This window comes from Oncorhynchus clarkii, chromosome 17 (genome assembly GCF_045791955.1).
Source record: "Oncorhynchus clarkii lewisi isolate Uvic-CL-2024 chromosome 17, UVic_Ocla_1.0, whole genome shotgun sequence".
NCBI lineage: Eukaryota > Metazoa > Chordata > Actinopteri > Salmoniformes > Salmonidae > Oncorhynchus > Oncorhynchus clarkii.
The window spans coordinates 4,931,980-4,952,939 of record NC_092163.1 but is presented as its reverse complement, the minus strand read 5'-3'; the positions used below and the strand labels follow the sequence as shown (position 1 = coordinate 4,952,939).

The following is a 20,960-nucleotide window of genomic DNA, read 5'->3' as shown; positions in this document are numbered from 1 at the left end:
GAACCAACCAAAGGATATCCAGCCAACCTCAGGCGAGCAAAAAACTTGAGACTTCCTTAGATATCGTGCACCAACTGTTGTTTACAAATATACACAAGCCCCCGCCCTGTGTCTTACCAGAGGCTCTATCCTGCCGATAGAGTGTATAACCCGCCAGCTGTATGTTATTAATGTCGTCGTTCAGCCACGAGTCGGTGAAACAATAGGATATTACAGTTTTTAATGTCCCGTTGGAAGGATATACCTGCTTTCCGTTTGTCCCATTTATTTTCCAGCGATTGAACGTTAACTAGCAGTACGGAGGGCAAAGGCAGATTAGCCACTCGTTGCCTGATCCTCACAAGGCACACCGATCTCTCTTCCCGCAAAATCTCAGTTTCCTTCTCAAGCGAATGATGAGGACGAGGGCCTGTTTGGGTGTTTGGAGTATATCCTTCCCGTCCGACTCATTTAAAGAAAAATTCTTCGTCCAATTTGAGGTGAGTAATCGCTGTTCTGATGTCCAGAAGCTCTTTTCGGTCATAAGAGACGGTAGCATCAACATTATGTACAAAACAAGTTACGAACAACGCGATAAAACAAACCAAAATAGAACGGTCGGTTAAGAGACAGTAAAACAGCAGCCATCTCCTCTGGCGCCATCTTCCAATTTACAGCAGGTTATCAACTGTACTGCAGGGATGGACACGTAAGACACAGAAAATAGAGGTTGTGGTGGCAGCTGCAGAGAGGTATTTGGGTGTGCGAGACTTGACGTCAGAAGAGTGTGTGTTAAGTGGTGGTGTCCCATCCTTTCAGGCTGTTGGCCTGAGGTAGGGCTAAATAGATTTAAATAGTGGAGTAGGGTGGTGGGTTGTTTGTGATTGTAGGGTATTTGATTTATTTATTTATAAAAAAAATCGAATAAAGCAAAGTATAAGGGAGTTATACTCCAGTCTAGTAGGTGGCGGTAATGCAACATTTATTGGATGCCAACTGCCGTTAAACCACATCGAAGAAGAAGAAGAATCTAGTGGATCACGTGACACGGGACGCTTCTTCAACAACAACACGGCCAGTGATTCATTCGTCGCCACTCGGTAGTTAGCCAACGTAAAATCGGAACATGGAAGCTCTTTAGACCATTTTTGTGTGTATTGATCTCGGTGTCGTTTGCTTGTTAAAATTGACACATTTGTTAAGGTTGATTATACTGAGCCTAAGCACTAGGCTAATGCTAATTTTAGGTAGCCCAACCATGAACTCACAAATATACTCCCATCCTGCTAAAGAAGAGGGGGTCTCCTGGACGGAGAAAGAAGCTCTGGGTCTGAACATTGTCGTAAAAGAAGAGGAAGAGGAGAATATTACAGTGGAAGAAGCTTTCAGAATAAAACAGGAGGAAGAGGAGGCTATCACGTTGAAAGAAGAGGATGTTATAGTGAAAGAAGAGGAAGAAGCTTTCCGAATAAAAAAGGAGGAAGATGAGAATGTTACAGTGAAAGAAGAGAAAGAACATTTTGGAGTGAAAGAGGAAGATGAGGCTATCTCAATAAAAGAGGAGGAAGAGGAAGATGTTTTGGGAGTGAAAAAGGATGAGGAGGAAGGAGAGGAAGTGGAGACTGGAGATCTGATTGACACTAGTGAGTATTGTCTTAAACACGGACACAAAACTCCGTTGTTGAATTAATGTATGGTTTTAAAGCCAAGGGGGCATTCCACCATAGTTTTACAATTAAATATGTTGTTCAGTACTGTAGGAAGTGTTAAATGGGAAATCTGCGATTGGTACTTACATGTTTGGACTTTTAAATTAATTATATATATTTTTATTTATTTTACCTTTGTTTAACTAGGCAAGTCAGTTAAGAACAAATTCTTATTTTCAATGACGTGCTAGGAACAGTGCCCCTGCCTGTTCAGGGGCAGAACGAGAGATGTACCTTGTCAGCTCGGGGGTACTTGCAACCTTCCGGTTACTAGTCCAACACTCTAACCACTAGGCTACCCTGCCGTCCCTACACTCTAACCACTAGGCTAACCTGCCGTCCCTACACTCTAACCACTAGGCTACCCTGCCGCCCCTACACTCTAACCACTAGGCTACCCTGCCGCACCATATAGAGGCCTAGCCATTCATTCTTAGAGAATATAACTTAGAAATACACCAATGAGCTTATGTAACAGATGTGAAACGGCTAGAAGGTTAACGGTGCGCGCTAAATAGCGTTTCAATCGGTGACGTCACCTGCTCTGAGACCTTGAAGTAGTGGTTCCCCAAGGGCCGCGGCTTTTGTGGAGCGCTGGGTAACGATGCTTCGTGGGTGACTGTTGTAGTTGTGTGCAGAGGGTCCCTGGTTCGCGCCCGGGTACGGGGGAGGGGACGGTCTAAAGTTATACTGTTACACTGTTCTACCTCACCAGAACCCAAACTTGGTGTACTCCATTGTGTGTAAACAATGTAATTGTAACTAACACTAACACAACCTCAAAACGTGTTTGAAATTGTCATTTTGATCTCAGGCGTGGTCAGTCCTTGCATCCATGGCTCTGTCTATGAATTTGCAAACTCATCCGTCAGTGACAGTGGTGGGGAAAAAGTACCCAATTGTCATACTTGAGTAAAAGAAAAGATAACTTAATAGAAAATGACTCAAGTAAAAGTGAAATACTACTTGAATAAAAGTCTTAAATTATTTGTTTTTTATAAAAATACTTTAAGTATCAAAAGTAAATGTCATTGACAAAATATACGTAAGTATAAAAAGTAAAAATTGAAATCATTTCACATTCCTAATATTAAGCAAACCACACGGCACAATTGTCAATTTAATTAATACATTTTTTGATAACCAGGGGCACACTCCAACACTCAGACATAATTTACAAACGAAGCGTTTGTGTTTTAGTGAGTCCGCCAGATCAGAAGCAGCATGATAAGTGCGTGAATTGAACCAGTTTCCTGTCCTGCTAAGCATTCGAAATGTAACATGTTCATTTAAGCATCAGGAGTAAAAAAGTACATTATTTTCTTTAGGAATGTAGTGGAGTAAAAGTAGTAAAGTACAGATAGCCCAAAAAACGACTTAAGTAGTACTTTAAAGTTTTTTTTTTACTTAAGTAGTACTTTAAAGTATTTTTTACTTAAGTAGTACTTTAAAGTATTTTTACTTAAGTAGTACTTTAAAGTATTTTTACTTAAGTAGTACTTTAAAGTATTTTTACTTAAGTAGTACTTTAAAGTATTTTTTACTTAAGTAGTACTTTAAAGTATTTTTTACTTAAGTAGTACTTTAAAGTATTTTTTTTACTTAAGTAGTACTTTAAAGTATTTTTACTTAAGTAGTACTTTAAAGTATTTTTACTTAAGTAGTACTTTAAAGTATTTTTTACTTAAGTAGTACTTTAAAGTATTTTTACTTAAGTAGTACTTTAAAGTATTTTTACTTAAGTAGTAGTACTACTTAAGTAAAAATACTTTAAAGTATTTTTTACTTGCATACATTTCACTACTGCTCAGTGACGCTTAAACGTTTAATTTAGCCTCTATACTGATATCAACACTTATATTTAGTTGTGTATATATTTTTTCTGCCACTTTGAAATGGAACTGTTTGTGTTTTTTAAAACTATTTTGCAGATATGAAGCAAACAGTCAATCATAATATCACTCAAATTCCCAGTTTATGCTACAAAATCAACTCTATATGAGGTTTTAAAAACCTTTAAAAAAGGTTATATTTGTCTCAATGTTCCGTGATGTACACTAGGCTTTGTTGGCAGAATAGATGGATGCAGTTCAATGCATTATTAATATAATTCACCAATACATTTCTTGGTAGTCCAAAACATATTGCTATCAGGTTGTAAATCACAGCTGGTCTGGTACATTTGTAATGCACGTGATTGAGGACCCAAAAGCGGTTTAACAAAAACAGAGTTCTTTAATGTCGAAACACAGGTAAGACATAGATCCTCTTCAAATGGATATGATGGCAAAATAAACAACCCGCAGAGAGGGCGACAAATGAAACAAAGTCCTTCTGAATATCACAGAAGAGTTCCCCTTCTAGCAGCAGAGGAGAATAGCTGGGTTAGAGTCCTCTTCTAGCAGCAGAGGGGATTAGCTGGGTTGTAGAGGACAGAGGTACCTGATCACACGTAGCCTCAGATGAACAGGCAGATTCCGACAGGACAGGACAAGGTTGAAGCAAACAAGACGATAGTTTGGTTCTGGCATGAGAAACTCAAACGAGAATCTGACAAAGACAGAAGCAGGAACAGAGAGAGAAATAGAGACCCAATCAGAGGGAAAAAGGGAACAGGTGGGAAAAGGGTGAACGAGGTAGTTAGAGAAGACAAGGAACAGCTGGGGGAAGGAGGGGAAGAGAAGGCAACCCAATACGACCAGCAGAGGGAGACAGGGTGAAGAGAAAGAACAGGAACAAGACACAACATGACAATACATGACAGTACCCCCCCACTCACCGAGCGCCTCCTGGCGCACTCGAGGAGGAAACCTGGCGGCAACGGAGGAAATCATCGATCAGCGAACGGTCCAGCACGTCCCGAGAGGGAACCCAACTCCTTTCCTCAGGACCGTACCCCTCCCAATCCACTAGGTACTGATGACCACGGCCCCGAGGACGCATGTCCAAAATCTTACGGACCCTGTAGATAGGTGCGCCCTCGACAAGGATGGGGGGGGGGGGGGGGGAGACGAGCGGGGGCGCGAAGAACGGGCTTAACACAGGAGACATGGAAGACCGGGTGGACGCGACGAAGATATCGCGGAAGAAGAAATACGGAACGGACCAATGAACCGCGGGGTCAACTTGCGAGAAGCTGTCTTAAGGGGAAGGTTCTGAGTGGAGAGCCAAACTCTCTGACAGCGACAATATCTAGGACTCTTAGTTCTACGCTTATTAGCGGCTCTCACAGTCTACGCCCTATAACGGCAAAGTGCAGACCTGACCCTCTTCCAGGTGCGCTCGCAACGTTGGACAAAAGCCTGAGTGGAGGGGACGCTGGACTCGGCGAACTGAGACGAGAACAGCGGAGGCTGGTACCCGAGGCTACTCTGAAAAGGAGATAGCCCGGTCGCAGACGAAGGAAGCGAGTTGTGGGCGTATTCTGCCCAGGGGAGCTGTTCTGACCAAGACGCAGGGTTACGAAAAGAAAGACTGCGTAAGATGCGACCAATAGTCTGATTGGCCCGTTCTGCTTGACCGTTAGACTGGGGGTGAAAGCCGGAAGAGAGACTGACGGAAGCCCCAATCAAACGGCAAAACTCCCTCCAAAATTGAGACGTGAATTGCGGACCCCTGTCCGAAACGACGTCTGACGGAAGGCCATGAATTCTGAAAACATTCTCGGTGATGATTTGTGCCGTTTCTTTAGCAGAAGGGAGCTTAGCAAGGGGAATAATATGAGCCGCCTTAGAGAACCTATCGACAACCGTAAGAATAACAGTCTTCCCCGCTGACGAAGGCAGTCCGGTGATAAAATCTAAGGCGATGTGAGACCACGGTCGAGAGGGAATGGGAAGCGGCCTGAGACGGCCGGCAGGAGGGGAGTTACCGGACTTAGTCTGCGCGCAGACCGAACAAGCAGCCACGAAACGACGCGTGTCATGCTCCCGGGTGGGCCACCAAAAACGCTGGCGAATGGAAGCAAGCGTACCCCGAACGCCAGGGTGGCCGACTAACTTGGCAGAGTGAGCCCACTGAAGAACGGCCAGACGAGTAGGAACGGGAACGAAAAGAAGGTTCCTAGGACAAGCGCGCGGCGACGGAGTGTGAGTGAGTGCTTGCTTTACCTGCCTCTCAATTCCCCAGACAGTCAACCCGACAACACGCCCCTCAGGGAGAATCCCCTCGGGGTCAGTGGAGGCTACTGAAGAACTGAAGAGACGAGATAAAGCATCAGGCTTGGTGTTCTTAGAGCCCGGACGATAAGAAATAACGAACTCGAAACGAGCGAAAAACAGCGCCCAACGAGCCTGACGCGCATTAAGTCGTTTGGCAGAACGGATGTACTCAAGGTTCCTATGGTCAGTCCAAACGACAAAAGGAACGGTCGCCCCCTCCAACCACTGTCGCCATTCGCCTAGGGCTAAGCGGATGGCGAGCAGTTCGCGGTTTCCCACATCATAGTTACGTTCCGACGGCGACAGGCGATGAGAAAAATACGCGCAAGGGTGGACCTTGTCGTCAGAGAGGGAGCGCTGAGAAAGAATGGCTCCCACGCCCACCTCTGACGCGTCAACCTCGACAACGAACTGTCTAGAGACGTCAGGTGTAACAAGGATAGGTGCGGATGTAAAACGATTCTTGAGGAGATCAAAAGCTCCCTGGGCGGAAACGGACCACTTAAAGCACGTCTTGACAGAAGTAAGGGCTGTGAGAGGAGCTGCCACCTGACCGAAATTACGGATGAAACGACGATAGAAGTTCGCGAAGCCGAGAAAGCGCTGCAGCTCGACGCGTGACTTAGGGACGGGCCAATCAATGACAGCTTGGACCTTAGCGGGATCCATCTTAATGCCTTCAGCGGAAATAACAGAACCTAGAAATGTGACGGAGGAGGCATGAAAAGTGCACTTCTCAGCCTTCACAAAAAGACAATTCTCTAAAAGGCGCTGGAGAACACGTCGAACGTGCTGAACATGAATCTGGAGTGACGGTGAAAAAATCAGGATATCGTCAAGGTAAACGAAAACAAAGATGTTCAGCATGTCTCTCAGGACGTCATTGACTAATGCCTGAAAGACAGCTGGAGCGTTAGCGAGGCCGAAAGGAAGAACCCGGTATTCAAAGTGCCCTAACGGAGTGTTAAACGCCGTCTTGCACTCGTCCCCTTCCATGATGCGCACGAGATGGTAAGCGTTACGAAGGTCCAACTTAGTGAAAAATCTGGCTCCCTGCAGGATCTCGAAGGCTGAAGACATAAGAGGAAGCGGATAACGATTCTTCACTGTTATGTCATTCAGCCCTCGATAATCTATGCAGGGGCGCAGAGACCCGTCCTTCTTTTTGACAAAAAAAAACCCCGCTCCGGCGGGAGAGGAGGAGGGGACTATGGTACCGGCGTCAAGAGCTACAGACAAATAATCTTTGAGAGCCTTACGTTCGGGAGCCGACAGAGAGTATAGTCTACCCCGGGGGGGAGTGGTTCCCGGAAGGAGATCAATACTACAATCATACGACCGGTGTGGAGGAAGAGAGGTGGCCCTGGACCGACTGAACACCGTGCGCAGATCGTGATATTCCTCCGGCACCCCTGTCAAATCACCAGGCTCCTCCTGTGAAGAAGAGACAGAGGAAACAGGAGGGATAGCAGACATTAAACATTTCACATGACAAGAGACGTTCCAGGAGAGGATAGAATTACTAGACCAATTAATAGAAGGATTATGACAAACTAGCCAGGGATGGCCCAAAACAACAGGTGTAAAAGGTGAACGAAAAATTAAAAAAGAAAGGGTTTCGCTATGATTTCCAGAGACAGTGAGGGTTAAAGGTAGCGTCTCACGCTGAATCCTGGGGAGAGGACTACCATCCAAAGCGAACAAGGCCGTGGGCTCCCTTAACTGTCTGAGAGGAATGTCATGTTCCCGAGCCCAGGTCTCGTCCATAAAACAGCCCTCCGCCCCAGAGTCTATCAAGGCACTGCAGGAAGCTGACGAACCGGTCCAGCGTAGATGGACCGACAAGGTAGTGCAGGATCTTGAAGGAGAGACAGGAGTAGTAGCGCTCACCAGTAGCCCTCCGCTTACTGATGAGCTCTGGCTTTTACTGGACATGAAGTGACAAAATGACCAGCAGAACCGCAATAGAGACAGAGGCGGTTGGTGATTCTCCGTTCCCTCTCCTTAGTCGAGATGCGGATACCTCCCAGCTGCATAGGCTCAGCACCCGAGCCGGCAGAGGAAGATGGTAGTGATGCGGAGAGGGGGGCAACGGAGAACGCGAGCTCCTTTCCACGAGCTCGGTGACGAAGATCAACCCGTCGCTCTATGCGAATAGCGAGTTCAATCAAGGAATCCACGCTGGAAGGAACCTCCCGGGAGAGAATCTCATCCTTTACCTCCGCGCGGAGACCCTCCAGAAAACGAGCGAGCAAAGCCGGCTCGTTCCAGTCACTGGAGGCAGCAAGAGTGCGAAACTCAATAGAGTAGTCTGTTATGGATCGATTACCTTGACATAGGGAAGACAGGGCCCTGGAAGCTTCCTCCCCAAAAACAGAACGATCAAAAACCCGTATCATCTCCTCCTTAAAGTCCTGATACTGGTTAGTACACTCAGCCCTTGCCTCCCAGATTGCCGTGCCCCACTCACGAGCCCGTCCAGTAAGGAGAGATATGACGTAGGCGATACGAGCTGTGCTCCTGGAGTAAGTGTTGGGCTGGAGAGAAAACACAATATCACACTGGGTGAGGAACGAGCGGCATTCAGTGGGCTCCCCAGAGTAACACGGCGGGTTATTGATTCTGGGCTCCGTAGATTCGAAAGCCCTGGAAGTGGCCGGTGGATCGAGGCAGAGATGGTGAATCTGTTCTGTGAGGTTGGAGACTTGGGCGGCCAGGGTCTCAACGGCATGTCGAGCAGCAGACAATTCCTGCTCGTGTCTGCCTAGCATCGCTCCCTGGATCTCGACGGCTGAGTGGAGAGGATCCGAAGTCGCTGGGTCCATTCTTGGTCAGATTCTTCTGTAATGCACGTGATTGAGGACCCAAAAGCGGTTTAACAAAAACAGAGTTCTTTAATGTCGAAACACAGGTAAGACATAGATCCTCTTCAAATGGATATGATGGCAAAATAAACAACCCGCAGAGAGGGCGACAAATGAAACATAAAGTCCTTCTGAATATCACAGAAGAGTTCCCCTTCTAGCAGCAGAGGAGAATAGCTGGGTTAGAGTCCTCTTCTAGCAGCAGAGGGGATTAGCTGGGTTGTAGAGGACAGAGGTACCTGATCACACGTAGCCTCAGATGAACAGGCAGATTCCGACAGGACAGGACAAGGTTGAAGCAAACAAGACGATAGTTTGGTTCTGGCATGAGAAACTCAAACGAGAATCTGACAAAGACAGAAGCAGGAACAGAGAGAGAAATAGAGACCCAATCAGAGGGAAAAAGGGAACAGGTGGGAAAAGGGTGAACGAGGTAGTTAGAGAAGACAAGGAACAGCTGGGGGAAGGAGGGGAAGAGAAGGCAACCCAATACGACCAGCAGAGGGAGACAGGGTGAAGAGAAAGAACAGGAACAAGACACAACATGACAATACATGACAACATTGTTTGTTGCCTCCATTCGGGATGCACTCTTTCAGTTTCAATATTTTGGACCCCAAAAAAACAGATGAATGTAACTAAGGCTGGGAATGTCAATACAATCAGATTAGCAAGGGCAAATGATCACAAGTCAGTCATAACGTGGCTAATAGGCTAGCTTATCTATTTAGCTCTTTATTTAGCAAGCTAGCCAACTTTAGCCAGTTAGCTTATCTGTTTATGTAGCTCTTTATTTAGCATGCTAAAAACATGGAGCCTAACCTTAGCTAGCTAGCTAGCTAGCTAGCTGCTGGGAGGATGTGATGTCATTGGAGGAGTGTGTGAGTGACTGACTTTTCCCCTCATATTGTTATTTGGTGGCTACACAGCTAGAGATATCGGTGTCATTTGGTTAGCCAGAGTTAATTCCTGAAGTGATATGCTATCTACTCGGATTCCAGAGCACTCTCGTCTGAGTGCGCCAGAGCGCAGAATTACTGATGAATTTACGAACACGCAACACCCGTTGAATATGGCCTGTGTCAGTAAACATTAGCAAAAAAAAGGAAGTTAGTCTCAAACCGGCTAGATAACATGTAAACAGCTTAACCAGCTCTGCTAGAATGAGGAAAATGGTCCTAGAGAGGTGTTCTCTCATTTATATCTGGAAGTAGCTAGCTAGCAAGCTAGCCAACTTTAGCCGGTTAGCTTGGGTGCTTGGTTGGGACAAGCATACATTGGCAGACAAGCTGCAGAAGGATGAACAGGCTGCTTACTATTGCATACCCATCGTTTATCAGTGCAATTTTAACGTTTGAGAGGGTTTTAACTAATGTTTCTTCGTTAGATTTTAGCTCATCCTTGGTCTGGCTAGAATTAGTTGTTGATCTTGTTGTTGTACATATAGGGAAATATAAGCCTACATTTTCATGGTTGTTTGATCAATAGGACTGTAAAGTTCCCAAATGTAAAGAGGACTCCCGTGGTGTTTCCATAGTTACAGAAATCCATTCAGGTGCATTTTGTGGCTTTTTGCTAAATGTGTTCTAATGATCTACAGTTGGAAACACACAGTCCAGTTCAAAGTGAATGATGTCAGGGCCCGTGTAGCAAATGACTCGTTTGTATAAAGATCGACTGTAGCTCTGATTGGCTATAGCGCACCGTGTAGACTCTGGGTCCTACCTGTAAACACACAGTCCAGTTCAAAGTGAATGATGTCAGGGCCCGTGTAGCAAATGAATCGTTTGTGTAAAGATCGACTGTAGCTCTGATTGGCTATAGCGCACCGTGTAGACTCTGGATCCTACCTGTAAACACACAGTCCAGTTCAAAGTGAATGATGTCAGGGCCCGTGTAGCAAATGGCTCGTTTGTATAAAGATCAACTGTAGCTCTGATTGGCTATAGCGCAACCGTGTAGACTCTGGGTCCTACCTGTAAACACACAGTCCAGTTCAAAGTGAATGATGTCAGGGCCCGTGTAGCAAATGGCTCGTTTGTATAAAGATCAACTGTAGCTCTGATTGGCTATAGCGCAACCGTGTAGACTCTGGGTCCTACCTGTAAACACACAGTCCAGTTCAAAGTGAATGATGTCAGGGCCCGTGTAGCAAATGGCTCGTTTGTATAAAGATCAACTGTAGCTCTGATTGGCTATAGCGCAACCGTGTAGACTCTGGGTCCTACCTGTAAACACACAGTCCAGTTCAAAGTGAATGATGTCAGGGCCTGTGTAGCAAATGGCTTGTTTGTATAAAGATCAACTGTAGCTCTGATTGGCTATAGCGCAACCGTGTAGACTCTGGGTCCTACCTGTAAACATACAGTCCAGTTCAAAGTGAATGATGTCAGGGCCCGTGTAGCAAATGACTCGTTTGTGTAAAGATCGACTGTAGCTCTGATTGGCTATAGCGCACCGTGTAGACTCTGGGTCCTACCTGTAAACACACAGTCCAGTTCAAAGTGAATGATGTCAGGGCCCGTGTAGAAAATGGCTCGTTTGTATAAAGATCAACTGTAGCTCTGATTGGCTATAGCGCACCGTGTAGACTCTGGGTCCTACCTGTAAACACACAGTCCAGTTCAAAGTGAATGATGTCAGGGCCCGTGTAGCAAATGACTCGTTTGTATAAAGATCGACTGTAGCTCTGATTGGCTATAGTGCACCGTGTAGACTCTGGGTCCTACCTGTAAAGACACAGTCCAGTTCAAAGTGAATGATGTCAGGGCCTGTGTAGCAAATGACTCGTTTGTATAAGATCGACTGTAGCTCTGATTGGCTATAGCGCACCGTGTAGACTCTGGATCCTACCTGTAAACACACAGTCCAGTTCAAAGTGAATGATGTCAGGGCCCGTGTAGCAAATGGCTCGTTTGTATAAAGATCGACTGTAGCTCTGATTGGCTATAGCGCACCGTGTAGACTCTGGGTCCTACCTGTAAACACACAGTCCAGTTCAAAGTGAATGATGTCAGGGCCCGTGTAGCAAATGACTCGTTTGTATAAAGATCGACTGTAGCTCTGATTGGCTATAGCGCACCGTGTAGACTCTGGGTCCTACCTGTAAACACACAGTCCAGTTCAAAGTGAATGATGTCAGGGCCCGTGTAGCAAATGGCTTGTTTGTGTAAAGATCGACTGTAGCTCTGATTGGCTATAGCGCACCGTGTAGACTCTGGGTCCTACCTGTAAACACACAGTCCAGTTCAAAGTGAATGATGTCAGGGCCCTTGTAGCAAATGACTCGTTTGTATAAAGATCGACTGTAGCTCTGATTGGCTATAGCGCACCGTGTAGACTCTGGGTCCTACCTGTAAACATACAGTCCAGTTTAAAGTGAACGATGTCAGGGCCCGTGTAGCAAATGTCTCGTTTGTGTAAAGATCGACTGTAGCTCTGATTGGCTATAGCGCACCGTGTAGACTCTGGGTCCTACCTGTAAACACACAGTCCAGTTCAAAGTGAATGATGTCAGGGCCCGTGTAGCAAATGTCTCGTTTGTGTAAAGATCGACTGTAGCTGTGATTGGCTATAGCGCACCGTGTAGACTCTGGGTCCTACCTGTAAACACACAGTCCAGTTCAAAGTGAATGATGTCAGGGCCCGTGTAGCAAATGTCTCGTTTGTGTAAAGATCGACTGTAGCTCTGATTGGCTATAGCGCAACCGTGTAGACTCTGGGTCCTGGACGAGACAGATGTTTTTATGAGGTTTTTATTTACTGCAGAGTCTATTAACACACGGCCCCTTTCCCACTCTGTTTTGCTATAGAATGTTCACATGCCTTAATTTGGGTAATTCCCAAACATTCTAAGAATTTATATAAAATAATTAAAATGACCATATCTAAGTGTTATCTTGTCAGAAATGGGTAAAAACAAAAAGTGTGATATTCTTCCCGGGGGGTGGATATGAACGACTTTCAACGCAACGAAAACAAAACACATTTTTGCAAGACTTAGTATGCAAAAGAGGGATTTTGTTGTAGGCAAAACGCTGTTGTAATGACAGTCCAAACAGCCACTTTCTGAGCACTACTTCCATTGGCAAACATGTATGGAAATTTAATTTTAAAAAACAACAACATATATCGAAAGGGATGCTTTCAAAAATGATTTGCATTTACCCTACAACCACTTTGTCACGACAAGCTCTCTTTTATTGAGGGATCTAGTCTGGATTAAACCTCCATAGGAAGACAGTTTTATCATGTGAAGGTTTCATTCAGGTCTCTGTTTAACAAGATACTCTGTCTGTTTTTGGCAGGAGAGAGACCAGACTCTCACTCTGACAGCGGGAAGAGTCCTTCAGGGGAACCAGACCCAGAGATGCCCAAACCAGCAGGAAAACACCACTGTTCTCACTGTGGAAAGAGTTTTACCTGGTTAGGGTACCTAAAACGGCATGAGAGAACACACACAGGAGAAAAGCCTTTCCAATGTTCCCAGTGTGGAAAGAGTTTTACCGTGTTAGTTAACCTGAAAAGGCATGAGAGAATACACACTGGAGAAAAGCCTTATCACTGTTCCCACTGTGGAAAGAGTTTTACTCAGTTAGGGAACCTAAAACAGCATGAGTGGACACACACGGAAGAAAAGCCTTACCACTGCTTCCAATGTGAAACTAGATTTTCACGATCAGTGGACCTAAAAGCTCACGAGAGAACACACACAGGAGAAAAGCCTTTCCAATGTTCCCAGTGTGGAAAGAGTTTTACCGTGGTAGCTAACCTGAAAAGGCATGAGAGAATACACACTGGAGAAAAGCCATTCCAATGTTCCCATTGTGGAAAGAGTTTTACTCAGTTGGGACACTTAAAAAAGCACAAGTGGACACATACAGGAGAAAAGCCTTATCACTGTTCCAACTGTGGAAAGAGATTTTCCCGATCAGGGGACCTAAAAACTCACAAGACAACACACATAGGAGAAAAACCTTTCCAGAGTTCCCAGTGTGGAAAGAGTTATGTTAAGTCACGGTACCTAAAAGAGCATAAGAGAACACACAGAGGGGAAAAGCTTACCCAATGTTCTTAATGTGGTGACGGGATCTCTCAAATAGATGGTATGAAGATAGTTGAGAACAAAGCCTTTATGTCCCTACAGTGGAGAGGGTTTTACCATGTTAGTTAACCTGAAAATACATGAAAGAATACGCTCTGGAGAAAAGCCTTTCCACTGCTCCTAATATATAAATACTTTTGCCAGGTTAGGGAGTCTGGAGTCACATGAGTGGAGCACTACCACTGGTCCCGCTGTGGAACATGTTTTAACCAGTCAGAGAAGAGGAGCACTACCACTGGTCCTGCTGTGGAACATGTTTTAACCAGTTAGAGACAAGGCACTACCACTGGTCCCACTGTGGAACATGTTTTAACCAGTTAGAGAAGAGGCACTACCACTGGTCCCACTGTGGAACATGTTTTAACCAGTTAGAGAAGAGGAGCACTACCACTGGTCCCGCTGTGGAACATGTTTTAACCAGTTAGAGAAGAGGAGCACTACCACTGGTCCCGCTGTGGAACATGTTTTAACCAGTTAGAGAAGATGAAATCACACGAGAGAATAGAGGCTGTGTTCTGTTTTTGACTGAGAATTTGGGTTTTTGTTTATGCCACCTGAAATCAAATAGTTTATATGAAATCTTCCTTAAAAAAAATAGGCCTACTTTAGTTTTTTTCATCTTAAAAAATAGCTCAAAGTCTGGCTAGGTCGGGTGGGAGGTAACCCAATGGGCATGTCTGGGTAGAATGGTGGGAGGTAACCCAATGGGTATGTCTGGGTAGAATGGTGGGAGGTAACCCAATGGGTATGTTTGGGTAGAATGGTGGGAGGTAACCCAATGGGTATGTCTGGGTAGAATGGTGGGAGGTAACCCAATGGGTATGTCTGGGTAGAATGGTGGGAGGTAACCCAATGGGTATGTCTGGCTAGGTCGGGTGGGAGGTAACCCAATGGGCATGTCTGGGTAAACAATATGACCTGGTGTATAGAACAGGATTACACAGTTCCCATTAGTTACTGGTGTCATGATGTTGGCCTGGGGGTAGGTTTATGACAGTCATAAATACCTCTTCCCCCCTTTTTCCTCTCTCTACCCTACTGATGTGAAATTTGAAAACCCCTTGGTTAACATAGAGATTCTGGGAACATCAGAAGGTGGGGGGAAATGAACTATATTCTGGTAATCCGACCAATTGAACATATGCAGTGGTACTTAATGAATATGATGTCAGTTCGGTTGTCATCTGAGACATTCTCATCAATGATAAGATGATAAGTGGAAAGTCTGCACATTGTAGTTATCGGATTCACATGGAATTGTTGTTCAATTTAAATGTTTGAATATTAAAATTATTGGTGAAGAGATTAAAAGTAATTTTAGCTACCAAATGAGAGATTTGGGTTTTCATAAGGTTAGGGCTCTGCTCAACCAGTGGCCCGCCGCCCCTGTGAAGGGACATTGGTTATAAACTATGAAACACGCCCTCCTCTCCCTTCCTATATAAAGCCTTCATAAGGTTCATAAGGTTAGGGCTCTGCTCAACCAGCGGCCTGCCGCCCCTGTGAAGGGACATGGGTATAAAACATTTCAAACACGCCCTCCTCTCCCTTCCTATATAAAGCCTTGATGACTAAATGTAACCTCCTGTTCCGAGGATGTGAGGACGACGGTCCGATGTCAGAATGGTTCAGATAACGAAGCCACAGAACGAAGCCAACATCAGCGTGAGCTTTGGTTGCGAATGGTATTGACTTCTTAATTGTTTACTCCATGTGTAACTCTGTGTTGTCTGTTCACACTGCTATGCTTTATCTTGGCCAGGTCGCAGTTGCAAATGAGAACTTGTTCTCAACTAGCCTACCTGGTTAAATAAAGGTGAAATAAAAAAATGAACTTTGAACTCTTATTCACTACAGAAGTGATGCCTCCTATCCATTGAGTTAGCAACAGCAGCTGCAAACGAGGGTTAGGAAGGAACATACAGAGTATCCCATCTATCACACAATGACGTTACTACAACGTATCCAATTGACCACCAGAGACATTCTTCAAGGGACTCGGTTTGGCAACACGGCCTTCCATGTACCACCAACCTACCGAAACACAGCTCAGAGTAAATATTTATTGCATTTTCCTTTTCCAAATTGGCGGTAATTTAGAATGCATAAAATACTGTATTTATGATAGCACAGGTAAGGCGTTCAGGCGATGGACTACACTATTGAGTTGGAACCCCATCCGTGACACACAACATTGCTTCTTTTCTCCCTTGCATGGCCCTACATGAAAGTAAAAACACTGAAATAAAGCAGAACATGTGATAGCTTGCGCAAACAAACTCAATAAAGATGGCAGTGGTGGGATTTGAACCCACGCCTCCTTAGAGACTGGAGCCTAAATCCAGCGCCTTAGACCACTCGGCCACACTACCCAGCTCTGGCAACATTTCTACACTTTCTCGTCAGTTACCCAGAGCGTCTGCAGTCCCTGGTATTTTAGTCTTCTTTTTCATTTTCTTCTTTAAAATCTTTATGTATCTCATGTTGCTCTTGCGTCCTTCATCTTTTTTTGATTCTCTTTTTAAAAATCTTAATTTATCTGAAGTTGCTCTTTCTTCCATCGAATAAACTTAGAATTAGTTTCTGCTTTTATGTCTGAAGCAGATTGAATTAGAAAAACACGGCAGATAATTGCAATAACAGACTTGGGAATTAGGGTAAAGGCTGGATTCCCTTTATTTGTCCGGTGTCCTTGGTGGCCTTGTTTGAAATTACATTACAGTTTTCTGTTGAGAAAAAGTTAAAGCGGTGGACTTTGAACCCACACCTCTGAAAGACTGGATCCTTATCTCCAGTTCTCTGGACAGCTCGGCCAGAGTACCCACTGTTAAAATAGACTGCTGGGTCGTCGCACAGCCCAGCCCAAGTTTCCTTGTTTCCAATCAAGGCTTTGACATGATAAACCACCGGTAGGAGGTGCAACTGCCACCGTGAGAGCACAGGACTTGGTGGCTGGTTGGTTAAGGCGATGGACTGCACTATTGAGTTGGAACCCCATCCGTGACACACAACATTGCTTCTTTTCTCCCTTGCATGGACCTGCATGAAAGTAAAAACGCTGAAATAAAGCAGAACATGTGATAGCTTGCTCAAACAAACTCAATAAAGATGGCAGTGGTGGGATTTGAACCCACGCCTCCTTAGAGACTGGAGCCTTAATCCAGGGCCTTAGACCACTCGGCCACACTACCCAGCTCTGGCAAAATATCCACACTTTCTCGTCAGTTACCTAGAGCGTCTGCACTCCCTTGTATTTCAGTCTTCTTTTTCATTTTCTTCTTTAAAATCTTTATGTATCTCATGTTGCTCTTGCTTCCGTCATCTTTTTTTGAATCTCTTTTTAAAAATCTTAATTTATCTGATGTTGCTCTTTCTTCCATCGTACAAACTTAGAATTAGTTTCTGCTTTTATGTCTGAAGCAGATTGAATTAGAAAAACACGGCAGATAATTGCAATAACAGATGTGGGAATTAGGGTAAAGGCTGGATTCCCTTTATTTGTCCGGTGTCCTTGGTGGCGTTGTTTGAAATTACATTACGGTTTTCTGTTGAGAAAAAGTTGCAGCGGTGGACTTTGAACCGACACCTCCGAAAGACTGGGTCCTTAAATCCAGTTCTCTGGACAGCTCGGCCACAGTTCCCACTGTTAAAATGGACTGCTTGGTCGTCGCACAGACCATCACAACTTTCCTTTTTTCCAATCAAGGATTTGACATGAACAACCACCGGTAGGAGGTGCAACTGCCACCGCGGGGGCACAGGACTTGGTGGCTGGTTGGTTAAGGCGATGGACTACACTATTGAGTTGGAACCCCATCTGTGACACACAACATTGCTTCTTTTCTCCCTTGCACGGCCCTACATGAAAGTAAAAACGCTGAAATAAAGCAGAACATGTGATAGCTTGCACAAACAAACTCAATAAAGATGTGGGATTTGAACCCACGCCTCCTTAGAGACTGGAGCCTTAATCCAGCGCCTTAGACCGCTCGGCCACACTACCCAGCTCTGGCAAGCTTCCACACTTTCTCGTCAGTTACCTAGAGCGTCTGCACTCCCTTGAATTTTAGTCTTCTTTTTCATTTTCTTCTTTAAAATCTTTATGTATCTCATGTTGCTCTTGCTTCCGTCATCTTTTTTTGAATCTCTTTTTAAAAATCGTAATTTATCTCATGTTACTCTCTCTTCCATTGTGTACACTGAAAATTAGTTTCTGCTTTTTTCTGTTGAGAAAAAGTTAAAGCGGTGGACTTTGAACCCACACCTCTGAAACACTGGATCCTTAAATACAGTTCTCTGGACAGCTTGGCCACAGTACCCACTGTTAAAATGGACTGCTAGGTCATCGCACAGCCCAGGCCAACTTTCCTTGTTTACAATCAAGTCTTTGACGTGAACAACCACCGGTAGGAGGTGCAACTGCCACCGCGGGGGCACAGGACTTGGTGGCTGGTTGGTTAAGGCAATGGACTACACTATTGAGTTGGAACCCCATCCGTGACACACAACATTGCTTCTTTTCTCCCTAGCATGGTCCGACATGAAAGTAAAAACCATTAAATAAAGCAGAACATGTGATAGCTTCCTCAAACAAACTCAATAAAGATGGCAGTGGTGGGATTTGAACCCACGCCTCCTTAGAGACTGGAGCCTAAATCCAGCGCCTTAGACCGCTCGGCCACACTACCCAGCTCCCACTTTCTCGTCAGTTACCTAGAGCGTCTGCACTCCCTTGTATTTTAGTCTTCTTTTTCATTTTCTTCTTTAAAATCTTTATGTATCTCATGTTGCTCTTGCGTCCTTCATCTTTTTTTGATTCTCTTTTTAAAAATCTTAATTTATCTGATGTTGCTCTTTCTTCCATCGTATAAACTTAGAATTAGTTTCTGCTTTTATGTCTGAAGCAGATTGAATTAGAAAAACACGGCAGATAATAGCAATAATAGACGTGGGAATGAGGGTAAAGGCTGGATTCCCTTTATTTTCCGGTGTCCTTGGTGGCCTTGTTTGAAATTACATTACAGTTTTCTGTTGAGAAAAAGTTGCAGTGGTGGACTTTGAACCGACACCTCAGAGTGACTGGGTCCTTAAATCCAGTTCTCTGGACAGCTCGACCACAGTTCCCACTGTTAAAATGGACTGCTGGGTCGTCCCACAGACCATCACAACTTTCCTTTTTTCCAATCAAGGATTTGACGTGAACAACCACCGGTAGGAGGTGCAACTGCCACCGCGGGGGCACAGGACTTGGTGGCTGGTTGGTTAAGGCGATGGACTACACTATTGAGTTGGAAACCCATCCGTGACACACAACATTGCTTCTTTTCTCCCTTGCATGGGCGACATGAAAGTAAAAACACTGAAATAAAGCAGAACATGTGATAGCTTGCGCAAACAAACTCAATAAAGATGGCAGTGGTTGGATTTGAACCCACGCCTCCTTAAAGACTGTATTTCCTACAGAGCCTCCTTAAAGACTATATTTCCTACAGAGCTAGAATTACTCTGAAAATTGTTATAGAACCGCATATATTCACTGATATATTGTTCCAAAAGGAAATCGCTGAATCATTTCTAGAAAATACCTAAACGAATCGCTGAACAAATTCAAATAAAATACCGGAAAAACACACACGTGGCGGGCGTCACATACTGATAGCCCCCTTTGTATGCGAGGGTGGGGGTGGAAGAGATAAGCCATAGCCAGTACAGCAGTACATCCCTGGTCTCGACCAGGGACGGGCTAAGCATACAACGATAGAAATAAACACCACATAGTAAGGATTGAATATACCTAAATAACGCATTATACACATTATCAGACGACTTAGATAAAATGTCTGCAGCCACCACGCCCAAACTAAAATTCAATGAATATTTAGATCAGAGTATGATTGATAGAGCGGGAGGTAAAGAACAGTATGGGAAAGTGGAGAAAGTGTGGAAAGGATTACGGATAAAATGGACACAAGCAGGTTATTTTAGCGGAGGACCCCCTACAGGGGGGAAACTCCAAGATATGCAGACAGAATTAGAGGACGCAGTAGAGCATGCAAAAGCGAGTGAGGCGGAGAGAAACAAGATACACAGGTTCAAAAAAGTAGGTACAAGAGAGAGAGAGAGAGCGGAGGGGGAGCTCAAGATAGGGACATGGGCCATACAGGAGAGTAGGAGGGTGCTACCCAAAAACACACCAGACATGATGTGCGTGGCTATGGTGGCGTCGGGGGATGTTAAAGCTCCACCTGAGAACTTGCCCACGGCTCCCCCTGTGGCCGTTTCTCCCTCACTATATCCACAATTGACAATGGAGGCAGTTCAGCCCCCGCCATACTCAAAGGGACAAAATCACCGGAGCCCGTCACACAACCCATTCCTGCCCAGGGCACCTCCCACAATACAGGCTCCAGTTCTGAGAATAGACCAAGGGGAAATGACACTGGGGATAACGGCTGGCCATATGGTATGTGAACAGTACGAAACTGGGATTCCAGGAGCAGGAGACCTCCCCCAGGAACGGAGGCCGCAATGCTCCTCTGTGAACTCTCTCACCTCTGAAACCAGAGGACACCTACAAACAAGATTAGATTCAAACCACTTCTATCAGACGGATAGGGAGGACTGTCATCAGAACATGGATATCGAAAACGAAGAAGAAATTGACACGGTGCTCACCCCAGCTCCGATGGGAGCTCCAAACGTGACTAAGATGCAGGAGCTGCTGAAATCATCAATAGCTCGAGCTAAGGAACTCAGGGAGCTAATAGCTAACCAAGATAACAACAGAGAGGGAGCCTACCGAGTGGAAGGCATAATGAGAGGAACAGTAACCGAAGTTACCGAATCAATGGGGTCCGAAACACTCCGTCGGTCCTCCAGAATTGCTGATAGAAGAGAGCGAGAGCAGGAGATGGCAGGACAGTACCCCCTGCGACCGACACCAGGTGATGCACACACTGTGGAGTACCAGCCCTGGAAAATGACTGATTTAACAACACTGATGGGACAGATGCCTAGCCTACATGGAGGAGCTTCAGCGTGGCTACTTCAACTGCAGACACTTACGTCAGGCCTGCAACTCTGCCTAGGAGACATGAAAGCACTTCTAGCAACAGCCACCGACCACGGAACCATGGAGGTCCTC

General features: G+C 45.2%; 1 protein-coding gene and 3 non-coding genes across 4 annotated transcripts; 1 reads left to right on the top strand and 3 right to left on the bottom strand.

The window, feature by feature from the left end:
• Positions 1-1,073: 1,073 nt before the first annotated feature.
• Positions 1,074-14,341, top strand: LOC139370270 (zinc finger protein 883-like). The gene is made up of 3 exons (XM_071109644.1): positions 1,074-1,622; positions 13,020-13,781; positions 14,238-14,341. Exons 1-3 carry the CDS (start codon positions 1,214-1,216, stop codon positions 14,339-14,341), a joined length of 1,275 nt encoding a protein of 424 aa, XP_070965745.1. The 5' UTR covers positions 1,074-1,213.
• Positions 14,342-16,106: 1,765 nt separating this feature from the next.
• trnal-uag (transfer RNA leucine (anticodon UAG)) lies at positions 16,107-16,188 on the bottom strand. Its single transcript has one exon. It is a non-coding gene; the product is annotated as a tRNA-Leu (tRNA).
• Positions 16,189-16,925: 737 nt separating this feature from the next.
• Positions 16,926-17,007, bottom strand: trnal-aag (transfer RNA leucine (anticodon AAG)). The gene has a single exon. It is a non-coding gene; the product is annotated as a tRNA-Leu (tRNA).
• A 1,415-nt stretch (positions 17,008-18,422) lies between these two features.
• Positions 18,423-18,504, bottom strand: trnal-uag (transfer RNA leucine (anticodon UAG)). The gene has a single exon. It is a non-coding gene; the product is annotated as a tRNA-Leu (tRNA).
• Between the last annotated feature and the right edge of the window lie 2,456 nt (positions 18,505-20,960).

Coding starts and splice junctions, on each gene's coding strand:
- LOC139370270 (XM_071109644.1), top strand. CDS start 1,214: ATGCTAATTTTAGGTAGCCCAACCATGAACTCACAAATATACTCCCAT. Junction 1,623..13,019: donor TGGAGATCTGATTGACACTA/GTGAGTATTGTC, acceptor TGTTTTTGGCAG/GAGAGAGACCAGACTCTCAC. Junction 13,782..14,237: donor AGGGGAAAAGCTTACCCAAT/GTTCTTAATGTG, acceptor TGTTTTAACCAG/TTAGAGAAGAGGAGCACTAC.